The 18787-nt window shown below is 49.4% G+C and overlaps 1 protein-coding gene across 8 annotated transcripts in view; it reads left to right on the top strand.

Annotated features, from left to right (window-relative positions):
• Positions 1 to 18787, top strand: part of MPRIP (myosin phosphatase Rho interacting protein) — a 137299-nt gene that overhangs the window by 30589 nt on the left and 87923 nt on the right. For all 8 annotated transcript variants that reach the window (XM_012737937.3, XM_075993993.1, XM_012737945.3 and 5 more), the window contains exons 2-3: positions 422 to 499; positions 2794 to 2859. In XM_012737937.3, coding sequence (XP_012593391.1) covers positions 422 to 499; positions 2794 to 2859 — 144 coding nt within the window. The remainder of the gene's footprint in view (positions 1 to 421; positions 500 to 2793; positions 2860 to 18787) is intronic.

The following is an 18787-nucleotide window of genomic DNA, read 5'->3' as shown; positions in this document are numbered from 1 at the left end:
GAGCTGTCTTTGATCACTAAAGCAGTCTCTTCTCCCAGGCCCTGTTTTGTATCTGCAGGATGAGAGCTTTTGGCTGTGTCGTTCACATTATATTCCTGGTGCCTGGGACTCGTTGATGCTCACATATTTGTTGAATACAATGCCATTTTTTCCTGATCTTGATGGCTTGATCAGAACTTGAGGGTGGCAGCATGTGTTTTAGGGATTCCTGTATTCTGTAAGTTCTCAGACTCCTGCCAGGAGCTGCTGTCCCCTCTTCACACCAGGAGCCCACCAGCCTCACAGGAAGCAGGGGAGTTGGGTGCACAGTGTCTGTAGAGCAGAGGTGACCTCTGTTCCCAGCGCGTGCTTGCCATTAACCTGACCTGCTTTTCTCTGTGGTCCGAGGCTGTTGATGACCTCCCCTTTTTTTCTCCTCTAGGCAAAACCCATTTATGGTGGCTGGCTGCTCCTGGCTCCAGATGGGACTGACTTTGACAACCCGGTGCACCGGTCTCGGGTAAGGGCATCAGTGAATTCTCTGGGGAGGAAGGGGAGGGGAAGGCCCACCTGAGGGTGTGTTGGTGGAACAGAGCTGGGAGGTGGGGAGTTGAATAGTAGATCCTGGAATGGCAGGGTTAGAGGGGCCCTCCAGGTGACAATCACATAGGTCCCATGGAAAAAGTCTCAGTATACATAGTTATACGTATTCCTTCTTTCGAAACGAGATGCTCTCACGTGGGTATCTCTGTTTTGTAGGAACAGTTAAGTGGAAGCAGCAAAAGAGCATGCTGCCCCCACGGTTCCTCCCCTCCCAACGCTGCCATACGCCTTCCTCCCCTGAGCTCTGGTGGACTGCGGGTCTGGAGGCCTTGTCTCATCTTTCCCTCAATTTTGCATTGCCTGGGGGTGGGGGGGTGGCTGCTAGACATGGTCAATCCAGGTCATCCTGACCTGGAATTTGTTCCTCTGCCAGGAAACCCCTTTGGATTTGACTCCAGTTAAAACACTGTCTTTGCTTCCTTGAGAGCCTTCTTGTGGGTGCTGCTGTTTATACCCTGTGATGCTCCTGCTCTGCCCCTCTGTTCCCTGCACTCCTGGGCACTAGCCATCCTCTTTGTGTGAGTCCCTGCTGCTCACCCCCTCCTCATCCTGAATTTTATACTCTGGATGGCACCTCAGGGCTGCACATTCTGGTCCTAGACCTTGCAATGTGTCTCTGGTCTTTGGGATTCCTTCTGGAATAGGTTTTCATTTCAAAGACAACACAGAGCACATAGGAGCCTTGGAAATGTTCCTGGGAAACATGTCCAGCCCTCTTTACAAGGCCACTGGAGTCCTTGTGCATGCCACCCAGGAGGGGAGACTTGGAAGTGGCTGGTCCAGCCAGACTGCAGTTTCCATGGAGTAGTTCATTTTCCTGTTTTATATTAATATTAAGGTTGTACAGAACTGCCATTTCCAGCTTCAATGATAAAGTCATCATTGTCAATGATATAATTCTGGCCCAAGAGAGACATGATTTTATAGTTAGTTCTTGTGGCCTTACTGCCAGTAAAAATCTGAACATTGTTGGGCCTTCTGAAATGTTGAAAATAGGTCATGGACCTTCTGGGTGATCTTTGGGTTTTGGGAGCTATGTGTGTCGACTATAACATAGGCCAACAGTCCTTTGGTAAAGGCCAGGCCCTTCTCCTCACAAAAAGGAAGATATATATCCTGATAATTCTTTTCATTTCAGCTCTTGGTGGCATCTGACTGCCATGGGCACGCCCCAGTGGCCTGCCCTGTGGGTGGAGAGAGGAGAGAAAGGGTGATGCTCTTTGAGGACCTGTCACTCCCTGGATATTGCAGTTATTTCCACTGGTCTTGCTCCTCCTCTGTTTTGATTTTTGTTAGCTCATTTCACCTTAGTGAATTCTGTAGCCTGGCTGTCTTTTGCCTCCTCTCTCACAGTGGGTCATCAGAACAACCCCTTTTATAGCAGTTTCCCAGATGTTTCCAGAAGTGGTGAATCAGGCCGGGCGCGGTGGCTCACGCTTGTAATCCTAACACTCTGGGAGGCCGAGGCGGGCGGATTGCTTAAGGTCAGGAGTTCAAAACCAGCCTGAGCGAGACCCCATCTGTACTATAAAAATAGAAAGAAATTAATTGGCCAACTAATAAATATATATATATATATATATATATATATAAAAATAAATAAAATTAGCCAGGCATGGTGGTGCGTGCCTGTAGTCCCAGCTACTCGGGAGGCTGAGGCAGTAGGATTGCTTGGGCCCAGGAGTTTGAGGTTGCTGTGAGCTAGGCTGACGCCACGGCACTCACTCTAGCCTGGGCAACAAAGTGAGACTCTGTCTCAAAAAAAAAAAAAAAGAAAAAAAAAAAAGAAGTGGTGAATCAGTGCCTTGGCACTCCTGGGTATTCCATGTCCTATCAGATCATTCGTCAAACAAATATTGACACATAGCATGTGATATGCTCTGTGCTGGGTGCTGTAGGAATACATTGTTTCTGCTTCTGGGGAGCTTCCAACTTTTAAAAATCCGGTTTCTTGTTAAACCGCAGTAACTCACGTGGAAACACAAATCACTCATGTGATTCGAGCCTCTCTCCTGGCCCAATCCTGGCTAATGAATCACCATTTTTATGCCTCGGGTCTGTCTTTTCCTGCCATCTGCCCCAGAAATGTTGTCTGTGTAGCTGGTATTCCTTAGACTTGCTCGGGTTTGTTAGACATGGGGGACTCAGCATACTGAGATCCAGGGCTGGGGCGTTGACCCACCTAATCCCCCACCCTGTGCTCTGTTGCAGAAATGGCAGCGGCGGTTCTTCATTCTTTATGAACATGGCCTCTTGCGCTACGCCTTGGATGAGATGGTGAGTGTCCTCCTCATCCGTTCCCCATCCGCATCCTCCATCCGCCCCTTCATTGCTGTGTTGTTTGTGTCATCATGTATGAGCGCGGCAGCTGTGTGCTCCTTCTTGGCTTCTGTCTGGGAGTCAGGAATGCTTTGAAGAACTGTGGCAGCTGGTAGAGATGGCCCTGAACACCCAGACCTTTGGTTTGAAGCATCTTCTTCAGTGGTTGTGGATGAGAGGAAGTAGTGAGGGGGGAGTCACTTCTATTCAAGGCTCATAGGAGTTTGGACTTGGCCAGAGCACTTCTAGTTAGGAAAAGGGAGCGCAAAGTTCCGGTCATAGGAAGGGCTTGCACAGACGGGACCTGCAGTGCTGGGTGGGCGGGTGGCATCGAGCACATGTGTGGGCAGCATTTTAAAATTGAGACTGTCCTCGAAAGTCTAGTCACAGCCATGTAAGGTAGGTTGACCCCACCTGGCCTTCTCAGAGTTTGTTTCTTTGCTGCAGTGGTGAGACAGGCGTCTGAAAGTGTGAGTGGAGATGACTCTGCTCTACAAGGGCCTTCCACACAGTCGGGGCACCAGGGTTTTGGGATGGTCATTACAGCTCACATATGCAAAGGCCAGAGGTTAGTCTGTTTGCACCCGTGAATCCTAACTTTTGTGATGTGACACTTTATTGTATTTTTGTTTCTGGAATGAATTAATAGGTATGATACCTTAGTTCCATACCGACTGTCGCCTCGTTGGTTCCTTCTTAAAAAGAATGTTCTTCTTTCTCATTCTTTTTTATGAACATATTTGTACATCGTAAATGGACTGCAAAAGGTTTTGCTGTGGGAGCATCTGTGGTACAGAATAGTTGGAGGTGAGTGCTGATGGGCCTCAGACTTTGCTAGTGCTAGGAGCAGGGGGGTGGTACACTTGGCCTTTCCTTTGGGGCAAGGAAGCAGACCTGGAGGATGGACCCCATGCTGCCCTTTGTGTTTTCCTGCCTTGGCCATCATGTGGCCATAGTCCTGGAGTGGGAGCTGAACTCCTGCAAGCCCCAGGGTTTACATTGCCCTCCCTATGGTTGGCTGACTGGGTCTTAAGTCCTGTGGCCAACTAACAGTATCCAAACAACCTCACGAGGTCACTGGATCCAGTCAGGAAATCTTTCTTTAGGTATAACTGAAATCCAGCGAAATCCGTTCTCTTTGGCTCAGTTATACAGGCACAAAGAGGGTGGCTACTGGGGACGTCTTTATGTTGGTGCAAAGGCAGAGCACATGCTGCATCCCAAGAATGGCTCCTAAATAATTGAGGCTGGCAAGCCACAAGTGCTGACACCTTGTGGTGCATTTTGGTCTCCCAGCAACCTGGATATTGGTTGGGTGATATTTCATGTGGTGCCGGGGCAGAGAAGGGACTCTGCCAGGGAAGTGGGAAAAGAAAGAAGCCCCAGGACAAACTTGGACTGAAGAAAGGGTGTGAGGCATGCCTACAGCTGGCAGTGTTTGGCCATGGGCTTCTGGCAGATGGCCTTGGAGCTGCAGAGACTGACCCGTTATGCCAGTCGGTGCTGTTCCGCCCAGAGCAGGGCTGTGCACATGTGTTGCACTCTGGGAGCGAAGCGGTACTGTGTCTGCAAGTGAGCAGGAGTAGTGGCAGTTGTGCTTAAATACCCCTGAAGCATCCTGCAGGCTTGTGAGGTCTGCCCTTGTACCAGGAAGGTCACACAGTGGAAAGTTGCAAGTAGGCAGTCAGGGTCGAGGCCGGTAGGAGAAGGAGGGGCTAGAGGAGCCTATCCCACATCTGATGGTCTGCATCAGGTTGATTCTTCATGGCCTAGCTCCAGGATGAGCATACAGCCCAGAGGCTCCAACTCAGTGGTTGGCCTACTCACAGCTAAGACCCCCACCCCAACCAGGCCAGCAGGGTGCTGAGACCTAGAGCAGGAGAACTTCCTTCCGGGCAGGCTCACATGTGGGCTAAACTCCAGTGGTGCTGGAAGCTTTTTCTGTGAGTGCCTTGAAGTAGAGCTATGGTCCTCAGCCTGGTGAGTTGTGCCTCCCAGGCCTCATGGCAATGTCTGGAGTCATCTTTGATTGTCGCAGCTGGGGCAGGGATGTTATTGGCATTCAGTGGGTAGAGGCCGGTGATGCTGCTAAATATTCTTCTATGCAATGAACAGCACCCCCTCCCCCAAAGAAGGATCCAGCCAAAAATGTCAATAGTGCCAAGGCTGAGAAGCCCTGGGTGATTTGATCAGTGGTTTATTTAAATTTTTATTTATTTTTAAAAATTAAGATATAAATTTGATTTGCTATTAGCTCTGTTCTTAGACATCACAAAAGGACTCACCAGTCAGATTTCCGGGGAGTGAAGGGGGTGATGGGGTGGGGGTTGGCTTGTTGTCTGGTGTGGTGCCGGTGGTTACTCAGCAGAAGGGAAAAAAACCTCCTGAAAGCTCTGAAGAATAGAAAAGGAGGGGTTATCTCAGCCTGCTGGGCTGGGGCTGGAGAGGAAGGTGGGTGTCAGGAGGTTGCAGTGTGTGGGGGCAGGGTGGGGGGATCAGTCCCTGGATCCAGCCACGGTTGCTGTGGGAAGCCTTTCTGCCGGGACTAGGGCGGCGGGCTTTGTCCCGAGGGTCTGACTGTTGCCTCTCTGGGTTAGCTGTGAGATGGGACTGACTTTGGGGAATCTGTTTTCCTTTTTTGGGAAATTTCTTTCCCAATACACCCACGTACCCTGTAACTGGTGGGTGTGGAGGAGAAGCAACTTTCCCAAAAAAGGAAAAGAAATTTCCCAAATGCAGTCGGAGGTGAGGTGGGCTCAGGGCAGCCTCAAAGACAAGTAGGAGCCTGAGGAGTTTGGCTGGGTCCCTGGATTTCCAGGAGTGGACGGATTGGAGGATCTGGAAGCTGCCTCTCTCCTCTGCCTTTGTTTGTCCCACTATGAAGTGCTGCCCATGATTTGACCGAATTCTGGCACTTTTCTTTGAGCTTTTAATGACTGATGCAAAGCTAAGGCGCTGGTGTCGCCAGAGCCCAGACGTCACTGGAAGCTCCTGGGAGATGCACCAGGTCAGGAGGTGGGGACACCCTGAGCTGGGGGGGCATTCCTGGCCATGGGGGCCCTGTGACAGGCTTGCCCTCTAAGGCAGAAGAATGATCTAATGTTATGTTCTTGTTTTTAATTGTGGTAAAATACACACAACATACCATTTATTAGTACCCTCCTAGCCATTTTTCAGCCTGGAGTTCAGTGGCGTTAAGCACATTCATATAAGTACAACCATTGCCACCTCCCATCACCAGGACTCTCTTTATCTTGTGAAACTGGAACTCTGTGCCTGTTAAACAGTATCTCCCTATTCCCTCCCCCTGGCCCTGGCAGCCACCAGTCTACTTCTGTCTATGAATTCGAGTACTCTAGATACCTCATATAAGTGTGATCACACAGTGTTCGTCCTTTTGTGACTGCCTTATTTCAATTGGCATAGTGACTTCAGGGTTCATCCACACTGTAGCATGTGTCAGGATTTCATTCCTCTTCCAGCCATGCTAGGTCTAATGCTCTTGAACCATGCCTGCTCTGAGACAAGCTGCCGCTGAACACATCCTGTGTGGGAGTCTTGGAGCGATTGTGAAGTGGACTGTGAGGCGCGCTTCTGAGGCAGGCCGTGGTGCTAACAGCTGTCCTCAGCCACGAGAGTCCTTGAGACTTGGGAGAGGCAAGAGCATCGTGACTGTGTATGGGGGCTTGGCTAAGGACTTTTAGCTCAGCTTACATCCCCGCACTTACTACGAAAAACAATTTTAGCTCTTAAGTATGTGCCTGTTTTGGGAGGAAACTTATTGGTTTGTCATTCCCATAGGATGTGAAGGTCCAGGTAGAGAAATTAACTTGGGGCATCTTTGTACTCGTGCGGAAGGATCTTCAGAGCACTCCAAAGGCTAGGATTCTGGCTTCTTTAAAGTGTGCTTCTCATAGGAGAGAGTCCAGGGGGTTGCTTTGATCTCGGGACCTTTGCCCACCTCATCCTTGACAAATTTCTGTTACTACTGCTGTTGTGTTAAAGCTGTGAGCAAGGCACAGGTGCTGCAGGAGAGTGTGGGAGGAGGGGCATCACCACGGGGCCCTGCTGATTTTAGTAACTGTCAGATGAGGTTTTTTCTCCCTCCCCTGAAGCCGAGCCCCCACCCCATTGCTCCCTGAGCCATTGTTTTGTAGACATTGCCCGACCTCAGAATCTCTGCAGGGCAAGGTCAGGAACTTGTAGTTTAAATAGCCACTCCCTGTGATTTTTAGGGAGCACAAACATTTGAGAGCTGCTGCCTCATGCCATGAATTGGTTTCCTCTAACCTGGAACTTTCCTAGGCAGGCTGCCTGGGCAGGTGAGAGGAATGGCTGCTTTCTCCTGGTGCTGAACTGAGGCATTTCCACTTTGTCTGATTCTTTGGAAACCATAGTGACTGTTGTGGGTGAGGACACTCGGCCAATAGGAAGTCCCTCCTGTGGTGAAGCTCTTACCTGTTGGTATTCATATGGACATGTGAAGACTACATCCCTAGAAGAACCATGATGCACATGCTTCCAGGGTCCTGAGGGTTTGGCCCGTGCCCCCAGCCCCACTTTATGTCTCTGGTCACAGGGACTTGGGTGAATTTTTGGTCCTGTCTTTATTTAATTATGACAACTAAGAATAGTTTTTGTCTCTTTGGGAGAGGGAATTGTAGCTATTAAATCCTTAATGACTCGTAAGTATTTTGAAGATAAGATCTGTACATGCGTATTATGTGTGCAAGGGCTTTTGATCCTTGGACTAGAAGGTGAGGTACTGGCTAGTGCCGGTGGTGTTTGTGATGATCTTTTGGTGGCAGGAAGCTGTCCGGGATTAGAGGAGGGCAGGGAGGGCCCTGTGCTCCACTCAGGGCTTCCTGCAGCTGCTTTGCCTTAGAGTGTTTTTGGGCCAAATTTAAGTTATTTTGATATGTTAAAGGGGAGTGAACAAGTTGTGGGTATAGATGAACCCAGGTGGTATTGGAGACTCCCTGTTGTCAGAGTTGGGGGGCCAGAAGTAAAGCCTGGAGCCATTTCCTGACAAGTACTACATCCTTTTCCCCCTAAAGTCTAATTTACTGTGATGCATGAAATGTGACCCCTTAGAAGAGGGCATGCAGACGTAGGAACATCCTCTGGCTCTGTGGACCTTCAGGGTGGATGTCATTCTCTGGAAATGGGGGCTACGCTTTAAGCTCCCACCTTCCTTTCCTTCCTGTCCTTATAACAGAAGTTGGCAGGGTGATCCTAGGCGCTTGGACCTCATGTCTGTCAGATAGTGGTGGTGCAGCCTTCGGTAGCCTTTCTTGTCGTTTACAACTCTGCATGAAGGCCTGTGTGGCATTTCCCACACGTGGAACAAGGAGGGGATGAAACCGCCAGCATTCACTGTGGGGCTGTGTGGACCAGGAACAGAGCAGGCTCCCGAGGGTGACAGCTGGGGGTTTCTAGCCGTGATCCGGTCCAGACCATTTTATGAGTGAGGAAGCCCAGTCTGGGTGGGGGCAGGGGTGTAATTGAGACTGGCCCACAAGGGCTCGACTGCAGGTGTGGGCAAGCAGTGGGTACCCAGACCTCCTGGTCCTGACCTGTGGCCTAGGAGTTGGCCTTTGGGGAGTGGGGGGTGGAGAGGGAAGGGGCCTGCATGGGGGCAGTTTGGGTATTCTGTGCCTCTGGTATTGGAGTCAGACATGCATGGCCTGAGCCCTGCAGAGGGAGGATGTTAGAAGAAAATGCAGGAGTGAGCAAGCATAGGGGGGTCAGAGGAAGGGAGCAGGCCATCCTCTGCAGGTGGGGTAGGAAGGCTCTGCAGGTTACTCTGGATCCTTCTCAAAAGCCAGGAGAGGGCACAAATCAGCCTAGATCAGACACAAGTCCCTCCTTCCTGTGTCCCTTACCCCAGGACACCTGTCAAGTCCTGGAGTTACCTTGCATTTATCTCCATGTGGATCTCCAACCTCAAGGTTGAGTCCTGGTATCTGCCCACCCAGGCAGGACCTTAAGAAGCGCTAGCGCATGCTGGTTGGCCATCTGGCCAGTCAGTTGGCTGTCTTTCTCAGTTCTTTGGTGCTTGCATTTCTGTTGTAAATGTTTTAAAGTAGGCCTCCCCCCGAAAATCCCCCTCTTCAAATTTCAGGCCACACGAGAGGATTTGGTGACCTCAGGTGCCCAGTGAGTGCCTTTCTGTTTCACTGGGACCGTCCAGTGTGTTTACCTTCCTTCCAGTTACACAAGTGGTGAGTCAGGGACAGAAAAATAGTAGTAATTAGCTGCCCACCTGCGTTCAGGGCCGTAATTAGATACCCATGTTCTTCTCTTTGCCCTCCCTGTGTGCCTGTGGCTACTGACTGGGGAAACTTCTGGACACCCATGATTCATTAATAGAGGGGTCTGAAGATGGTTTTGTGTCTTGTTGCCCACTTAGGTGCCACCTGGCCAGCACTTCATCATGCACACAACTCTTTTAGTGACAGAAAGGAGGTGGGGCAGTGGGAGTGGCAGTCCTGCTGAGTTGGTGGAGGAGTTTTTGCAGCCTGTACCCTGCCTGCTGGGAAACAGCCAGGAATATAGGCTGTGACTGGCACCCTTGCTGGGTTATCTTCAGAGCTGTGGGTGGACTGCTGTGCAGTGCTGCTGTGGTGCCCTACAGGGTGAAGGCTTGTCAGAATGGGCTGGGCGTCTCCCTCCCACAGAGAGAGAAATGACTTTGGGTATTAGGAAAGGGAAAAGCTTGGAATAATTGGTTAGGAAACTAATTAAGTAGTGGCAGGGAAAGAACTGTCAAAAAAGAGTCATTTTATGGGAGTTTGCAACAAAAAATGTTTGGGGTTGAAAAAACAAAGCCAAGTAGCTGGCGCCAGTGTGTTCGTGTGTGTGTGCGTGCGTGCAGTGCTCATACTCATTCAGAGGAGTGGACAGCACAGCCAGGCTACAGAGTCCTTTCCTGGAGTCCTCCCCCCTCACCCCTCACCTTGGGGCCCTCACACTCCTCCCTGGTCAGGTCATGGTACCCTGCCCCACCTGCCTGACCATGTATTTTGCTTGTTTTCTTTTCCCAGAAAATATGTAATGCTGTCCAAAGCCAGTCTGATAAGGCGATCCACTTATGGCATTAATTGTGCTAACAGTTTAATATGTTAGTGTCTTAATCTGTCCTATCCTCCCTACTCTTCCCCCTCCACAAAACCTTTTTTCAGAAGAATCTTTTATTTGGCTGGGAAAGGAAGGGAAGGGAATGTTCTCTATGTGGGGAAAGCTCTCTGAGCCCAGGGAGTGATTGCACTGGTGGGATCCCAGAGATGAGTGGGGGATATTAAGGAAGGGGGTATCCTTCATGCTGTACCATGTACTGCCTGTCTTGAGGTCTGGTCCAGCCCATGGGGAAATGCACATTGGTGGATCACCACTCACAAACATCTGTCTGGTGCCTGAAGTGGTATCAGACATGAACTTCAAGTTGACCTGGTCTGGGGAGGTGGGTGCTGGCCATACGCCACAACCTGGCAGGTGTGTATATTACCTGTGGCTGTGGTATCAAGGTCCTGCAGACTTAATGGCTTAAAACAACACATATTTATTCTCTGCTAGTTGTGGAGGTCCAGAGTCCAGAATGAATGCTGCTGGACAGAGGTCCAGGTGTGGGCAGGGTGGGTTCCCTCTGAAGTCCTGGGAGGCTCTGTCTCTGCTGCGTGCAGACTGCAGTGGCCACCTGCCTCCCTCAGCTCCCTCAGCCCACGCCTCACCACTGTGCCTTCCACTTGCATCATCCTGTCTCCTCCTCCTCTGTGTTGGATATCTCCTCCAGCCTCCCTCTTGTATGGACTCTCACCCTCATGGTTATGTTGGGGCCCATCCAGTAACCCAGAATAATCTCATCTCACGATCTGTAACTTGATCACACCTGGAAAATCTGCAGAACAGGACCTTGATGTCTCCGGGGCTGTTGTTTAGCTGCCCCCAGGAGGGAGCTTTCACAGAGTGCTCTGGAGGCAGAAGGGCTGTGGACTTTGCCTGGGTGGTGGCTTCACAGAGCTGGCGCCGGCTAGGTGTAAAGGGCTGAAATGGCATTGCCCTAGACTGGGCCGGGAGGTCAATGGGAAGGACTGTCCCCCTTTCTACAGACACGTGACCTTGTGTGACCAGAGTGGGTGACTGCCTCCACTTCTCATCTGTTTCCTCCCTTGTTCTTGCTCCAGCGTTGAACTCTGGGGGGTTCAGCAGGGCTAAGTAGGACTCATGGGTGCTGCTGCCAAGCACCAGGCGTAGGATCAGAAACAGGACAAGAGGAGTATGTCACGGGTGGCAAGGAAGATGGGGGCCTCCAGGGACCGTCTCTGGTGGACGGCACAGTTTCTGCCTGGGTGTCAGCATCTCCCTCCTTCCCAAGCATCTGTGTTTTCAGAGTAAGGTGGATGTAGGCAATGGCAGTGCAGGAAAGGACCTGAAAGAGCAGCCCCTTCTGCAGGTGGGTCGATAGAGGAGTGGCTTCTGCCCAGAGAGAGGCAGTGTGGGCCTGGTACGGTAGTGCTCTGATAGTGGCTCCAACTCGGGTCAGTTCGGGGAGGAGCCCCTCAGACTGAGGATGCAGCAGGCACCACTGCCGAGCTGCTGCCTGTAGCGCTGGCCCACAGAGTGCGGTGAGGGAGGAACAAAGTCTCCTTGTGTTTGAAGAGTGTCATCCTGTTGGTGAGACTGGTTTTGTGTTTATTCTTCAATACAAAGAGAAGACAGATGTGGTATTGCAGACCAAGGCTAAGGGACAGTAAGGTGAAGGGACAGGGCAGAGCTGGTGGAGGAGGACAGAGTCCCCGGGGCCTTGGGGCTCTGAAGGATATGAGGCAGTCTCAGGTGGGACCCACCTCCAGCCAGCCATACGGAAGCAGGCTTGTCCTGTGGAGGGGGGGGCAGAAGGATTGTAGAGGCATGAGTCCCCTGTTCTCTGTCCCTCCTCAGGTAACCTTGCTTTTGGGCTTCTGTTTGTACCTCTGCCCATGTGAGAGGGTGGTGGGCAGGCTGTTCCTTAAAGACTAATCAACAGTGGTCCATTGTCCTTCTGTGAGCCACCTTGGGTTGTGCCTGGTGGCTGGTGGTGCTTTGTGGTACCCGGGCTCCAGCTGAAAGTTGGTGCTGCCAATGCCCATCATGGCATCAGCTATCTGTCGATAGGCAACAGCGGCTGTCCGTGGGGAAGTCAGAGGCTCATTTCCTCTAGGTACATCTCCATTTTTTGGAGCAAGCTAGCCTCTGTGATCATGCAGAGATAAAAAGAAACCATGTACCAGCCACAGTGCTAGCTTCTTTCACTGTGTTTGCATTTAATCCTTAAAATGGTCTTGTGAGGAGAGCACCACCTTGCCCAAGGTCAAGGTTTCTCTGGGCAGAGCTGGGCTGCTTGCATGAGCCATGAGTTGAAGGCCTAGTGAGTAGTGCTGCTCAGGCTCCATTCTCATCCTGTGAACTGGGGCCCAGACACTACTCTGGCTTGGGAATTTTGGAGCCTTACCTGGTTAATGTTTAAAGATCTGTGATAGGCCAGCATACACTAAGCCAGTCTTTACACCTCTTTGGGTGATTGGCGATAATGCTGGGGGTTGGCTGACACCTGTTGGTCTGAAGATCTGCTGGGGTGGGGCAAGGTTGACTTATGCCTGATGTGGAGTTCATGCTTGCCTGGCCCTACCTTTCGGTGGGTTCTCAGCAGGAGGCCCAACTTGGACCCCACCGTATATTCCGGTCCCAGGGACAGACCAGGGGGCTGCTCTAGCTGTGTTGGAAAGGGCCATAAGAATGGAGCTGCAGTGTAGTGTGGGGAGGAGAGTCCTTGGAGACAACCTCTACTGAGACCAAAGGGGAGGCGGGGTTCCCATGGTCACCTGCCATTCGGTTTCTGAGGCAGACCCTGCCTCTGTACAGAGGCTCTCACTGCTGGAGCTTGTGTGAACAGGGCATTGTTCTCAGTGAGCTGGTGAGAGAGACAGACAGACACCTTTTTGTTTGTCTCAGCAGATCCTTGTGCCAGTGGCAGACACTCAGTGATTTTGGACTGATTTTTTGGACTGAGTAGACTGTGTTATCCCAGCACTGTGGCTGGGCAGCTGGTCCTCATCCAGTGCCTTTTCCGCTGTGCTATGTTGCTTGCAGTCCTCCCTGCTCTGCCAGGCTTAGGAGGCAGGGGCAGCGGGGGCCGAGGCTGCAGTGGGTGACACAGACAAGTGTGGGAGGGGAGGGATGTGTGTCGTGAGCCCACCTCGAGTTTCTTATCTCTTGGGGGCCTCCATTCCAAGATGTACATGAGAACACAATTAATGTCCTTTGAGAAAAGTTTAGGAAAACAGTCAGCCTCGCTCAGGTGGACGTGGGCAAGATTTCTGCATAAACATTGACATTGGGGGAGTGAAGTGCAGTCGAAGTATTGTTGTGAATGGAGTTTTACTGTTTCGGGGTGCTGCTTTGGGAGCCCTGTTGGGAGAGGAGTGCTGGAGCCCTTGGCAGGGAGTGACCACCTGTATCCCTCAGCCCCACCTGGGTCTCATTTTTTTGACTGCCTGTACCATCTTGTTGCTTTCTTTCAGCATGTTCCCCATGGCATCTTCTCTGTCTCCTCTGGAGGTGGGCAGTGTTGTGGTGCAAGGTGGTGTGGACAGTTTTCAGCCAAACTCATGTTGTTGTGTAGCCAGACACGCACTGGGTGGTTATCTACTCAACATGTGCTGGGCACCGTGCTGTGCGAAATAGGATGGTGAGACGGCTGTGTCCTGGAGGGCTGGGTTAGGAAGGTGACACCTCTAGTCTTGTCTCCTCTTTCTTCTTAACAGAACATGCTGGGTGGGAGTTCCCCAAGGTTCCTCCGATGCCCTTTTCTTCCTCCTCATTTGCTCCCATCCACGTTTTCTCGCTGCCCTCGGCCCAGGGCCCAGATCCCTACACACAGCTCCTTCTCCGTGTTTCTGTGGCTGAAGTGAACACAAGTCCTGCCTTGTCTGGAGCAGGAAGAGGGGAGCAAAGCTTTCCTCCACTGTGTTCTTCTTTCCTATGGAGGCCTATGGGGAAGGACAAGTGCTAGTGCAGTGATGTCGATGGACATCCGAGGTCCTCTAGGACCACAACCCCCTGCTGTGGCCCCCATGGGCTGAGGAGAGCAGGCCTGGCCAGACCAGCAGTGGGCTGTCCCATTGCCCAGTCATCTGTGGAAAGGAAGGGACACGTGAATGTGCATTCATTCTGCTAGTTTGTTCCTCCACTTGCCAGTTATTTGAGAGTCTCAGGTGTTTGTGCTTAAAGGATGCTGTGAGGTGGCCTGTGCAGTAATTTGAGGAGGTGGAGGAAGAGAGAGAGGTCTGTGGTATAGAACTTTAGCCTTAGAATAATACATTTAGCTTTAGCATAACACATTTGAATGTTGGATAAACAGGTGGTGATTTTGGCCATACTGGTGTCCCCCATACATTGTTAGCCTTTTTCCAGCTGGGAGAAAAGCATTTGCCTCATTTTAGAACACATCCAGTTATCTGAGTTTAAACTTTGTATTTTTCCCAAAGTCAAGAGTTTGAATTATAACAACCTGAGAGACTTAGAAAGAATCATTCCATAACTCCTGCATTAACTTTCCTGCCCTATTTGAGGACTTTGACTTAGGGGAACCATCTTTTATTTCCAGGAAAGACTGTAATATATAAGCACATCTAAAGAGAAGTACTATCTGCTTATTCGGAGGGCCCTAGGGGGCAGCCTCCCAGACCCTTCAGAGTTATTCTGTATTCTCATTGGTATGATAGTGGATCAGTAATTAAATTTTTCCCAGGGTGGGGAGTTGCAGAATATGAACCCATTTTCTCCCCGTTGCTCAGTATTCATCCTTGGATCTTCCCTGACAACTGTGAAGGCCAAAAATGGGCCAGATGGGAATTTTAAAGGCATCAAGGGGTTTTAATTTTCTTTTGAAATAATATATCTACGTGGTTTTAAAAAGTCGGATACATAACTATAAAACTTGTATGAAGGAGTCCACTACCCTCTCCGTTCCTTCTTACCCTGAGTCCTATTCTAAGAGAAAGCCATTTCCAACTCTTCTAGCCAGAGTGTTCTAGTGCTTACCTCTGTATCTGCAAATAACATGTTTTTACTGCTATTTCTTGAGTGTTAAAAAATATTGTCTACTGATTTTATACATTATAAGATAGGATTTAGTTCTTTCACCTGCCAGACTTTGCCAGCCCCTGTTGTTTTTCCTGATAACATCCCTCATGGAGCCATCGGTCCTCTTGCTCCAGCTTAGATGGGCTGTCCTCTCTGCCTGCTGCGTAGCTCCTGGCCTGGGCTTAGCCTTCACCATCATCCTGGGAGTTCCCGTCTTCCTTCTCCTGGTTTTCTTAGAACGATCTCTTCTCTTTTTTGCTTTATTCCTTCATTTGGTGAAGCCTGAGAAAGGCACAAGCTGGAAAAGTTCTATGGCCTTGCTATCTGAAGATGCCTGTCCTGCCCACACTCCTGGTTGACAGCTGGACTGGCGCTAGAGTGTTAGGTGGGAACTAATCTACCCTTGGGGTTTTAAAGGCATTGTTCTTTGTCTTTAACTGCCACCATTGCTGTTGAAAAGTTCATGTATAAGGGCCTGATTCCTGATCCTTGAAAATGAACTAAATTTTCTCTCTGAAAACTTTCAGGAGCTTCTCTTTATCATTTAGTTCTGAAATTTCATGAAGATATGCCTACGTGTGGATCTGTTTACTTTCATTGAGCCAGAAGCCTGTGTACATTTCAATTTGGGAAGTTCTGTCCTCCTGGTCTGGAATATTTTGGTTTTTTTTTCCTCTGTTAATTTCCTTTGCTGTGTTTACCCTGGTCTTTCCTTCTGCAACTCCTTTTATTTGGCTTTTGACTCTTCTGGCCAGGATGTCTAATTTCATTGTCTTTCTGCTTAGCTTTGTCATATCTGAGATTGTGTGGATCTTGCCTTGCAACCCTTCTGTTGGATCTTATTCCAGCTCTCACAGTTTTTTTAGTTTCTCAGAGCTCACTTTTTGTTCTTTGTGTGTTCCCTTTCATAGCATCTTATTCGTGGTTCACAGGTACAATACTTTCTCTGATAATGACAGTAACTTTGAGGTTTTATCCTCTCTCAGGTCTGACTTGCATTCTCTGAGCTCCTTTTCTGTTTTGATCTTGGGCTTTCTCAAATGAGCGGTGCCCCTAAAGAATGAGCCCATGCATATATGTAGGGTGTGTGTGGCAGGCCTTGCCTTAGAAGGGCAGGCAGGCAAGGGACTGGCTCCTTTTGGGGAGTCCTCCATTGTCCCCAGATACAAGCCCTCTCATCTCCTTTCAGTGGAGAATGCCAATTTTAGGAGGTCTTTCTCTTGGGCTTATCAGTTTCCCCTGATAGGAGTCCTCTCATCTCCAGCCTAGGGAGACCTGTGAGCATCAGAAGGAATTGGGGTGAGGACCTCAGCTTTCAGGGTGCAGACTATCTTGGAATCTTCCTGCTGTGGTCCCCCCGCCACAGCTGTGCCTGCTACCCAGGATCCAGGGCCTTCCCTGGGCAACTGTCTGGCTGCTGCTTATGGCCTTTCTGGCCAGAGCTGGGTCTGGGGTCTGAATGCCCCTTGTACAGGGGCTGACCAGCCCTCCTGCCCTCAGCCTTGCCTCCCCAGTCAGAGATCCTGGGGCCTCTAGGCCTTGCCTGAGCTTTCCAATGTCCTTAGCACTGTCAGCCTGCTTCATCCTGGCTGTGCTTGGGAAGTTCTGCCTGCTCCATCAAGTCTCTTTCCATGTAGCCAGCCACTTCTACTGCGCAAATTTAATTGATATTAGGTTGGTGCAAAAGTAATTGAGGTTTTGGACCGTGAATTTTAAAGCATTATAACTAGGCTCAAACATATCTTTATTAATCAAAATAGGAACCATTACAATCAACACATTGTTGCCAATGAGAAATAAGTTTGTTTATTCCTATAGCATAAAAAATCTGTGCTTCAGGATTTGAAGAACTCTTGGAAAGCATTTTCTTCATGCTGCTGGTTGTGGAAGTGTTTTCCCTGCAAAAAGTTGTCAAGGTGCTTGAAGAAGTGGGAGTCGGTTGGTGAGAGGTCAGATGAGTATGACAGATGAGGCAACACTTCAGAGTCGAATTCATTCAACTTTTGAAGTGTTGATTGTGTGAGGTGTGCTTGGGCGTTGTCGTGGAGAAGAATTGGGCCCTTTCTGTTGACCAGTGCTGGTTGCAGGCATTGCAGTTGTCAGTGCATCTCATCAATTTGCTGAGCAGACTTCTCAGATGGAATGGTTTTGCTGGGACTCAGAAAGCTGTAGTGGATCTAGACCAGCAGCAGACCACCAAACAGTGACCATGACCTTTTTTGGTGCAAGTTTGGCTTTGAGAAGTGCTTTGGAGCTTCTTCTCAGTCCAGCCACTGAGCTGGTCTGCGCCATTTGTCATTTAAAATCCACTTTTCATAGCATGTCCCAATCTGATGAGAAATGGTTCGTCGTCATTGCATACAAGAAGAGAAGATGACACTTCAAAATGGGGATTTTTTTGACTTTTGGTCAGCTCATGAGGCACCCACTTATCAAGCTCTTTCACCTTTTCAATTTGCTTCAAAAGCAGAACAGCTGTAGAATGTCAATGTTGAGTTCTTTGGCAACTTCTAATGTAGTTGTAAGAGGATTAGCTTCAATGATTGCTCTTGATTGGTCCTTGTCAACTTCTGGTGGCCAGCGACTGTGCTCCTCATCTTCAAGGCTCTTGTCTCCTTTGCAAAACTTCTTGAACCACCACTGCACTGCACTGTACGTTCGTTAGCAGTTCCTGGGCCAGATGTGTTGTTGATGTTGTGAGTTTTCTCTGCTGCTTTATGACTCATTTTAATGAGATCGGGTGTGTTCAGGGTGGTATGACCATAGACTAGACTACAACCCATTTTGAACTTGAATAAGAAAATCGCTTGAAGGGCTGGGCATGGTGGCTCGTGCCTGTAATCCTAGTACTCTGGAAGGCTGAGAGGGGGCTCAGGAGTTCAAGACCAGCCTGAGCAAGAGTGAAACCTCATGTCTACTAAAAAAAAAAAAAAAATATGCACACACGCACGCACAAACACACAGAAAAAACATTAGCTGGGCAACTAAAAATGGGGAAAAAAGTTAGCCAGGCATGGTGGCAAGTACCTATAGTCCCTGCTACTTGGGAGTCTGAGGTAGGAGGATTGCTTGCGCCCAGGAGTTTGAGGTTACTGTGATCTAGGCTAATGCCTTGGGACTCTAGCTAGCCTGGGTGACAGAGTGAGACTCTGTTTCAAAAACAACAACAACAAAAACAGAAACAAGAAAATCATTTGAATTTGCTTTTTGTCTAGCATCATTTCCATAGTCTAAAATAAATATGAAATAAATAGCAAAATAAATATGAAATAAATAGCAAGTAATAAGTCATTAGCAAAAAAGCATAAAGCTAGAAATGCACATTAAAATGATGTATAGCATAACCACATTTAAGAACGTATTCCAATATCCAAATGGCAAATTTCAACAGTGCTGAAACCACAATTACTTTTCACTAATCTAATATCTCATATCTGTTGTTGTCTCTTCTCTAACTTTTTGTTCTTGGGAGTTTATAGCCCACCCATGGTCATTTTCATTAGGACTCTAGCAGGAATTTGAACATGCTGCTGTGTTCAGTGGCCATGTTTAACTGGAGGCCCTTGGTGTGTCCGGAAGTGGCCTGTGGGTTGACAGTGTGTGCCGGTGTCCACCATGGGCAGTCGTTCCTGCTTTCTACCCGCCTGTTCCTGTGCTGTTCCCTGTCCTTGTTTTGTCCCGTGTGGGTCACATTGCTGCTGAGGGCCTGTACAGCTCTTTGTGTGTACTTGGCAGGGTGTGTGTGTGAGAATGTGAATGCCCA

Source organism: Microcebus murinus, chromosome 18 (genome assembly GCF_040939455.1).
Source record: "Microcebus murinus isolate Inina chromosome 18, M.murinus_Inina_mat1.0, whole genome shotgun sequence".
NCBI classification, from domain to species: Eukaryota; Metazoa; Chordata; class Mammalia; order Primates; family Cheirogaleidae; genus Microcebus; species Microcebus murinus.
The sequence above is the reverse complement of the archived record's forward strand: the minus strand, read 5'-3'. Positions and strand labels throughout refer to the sequence as shown.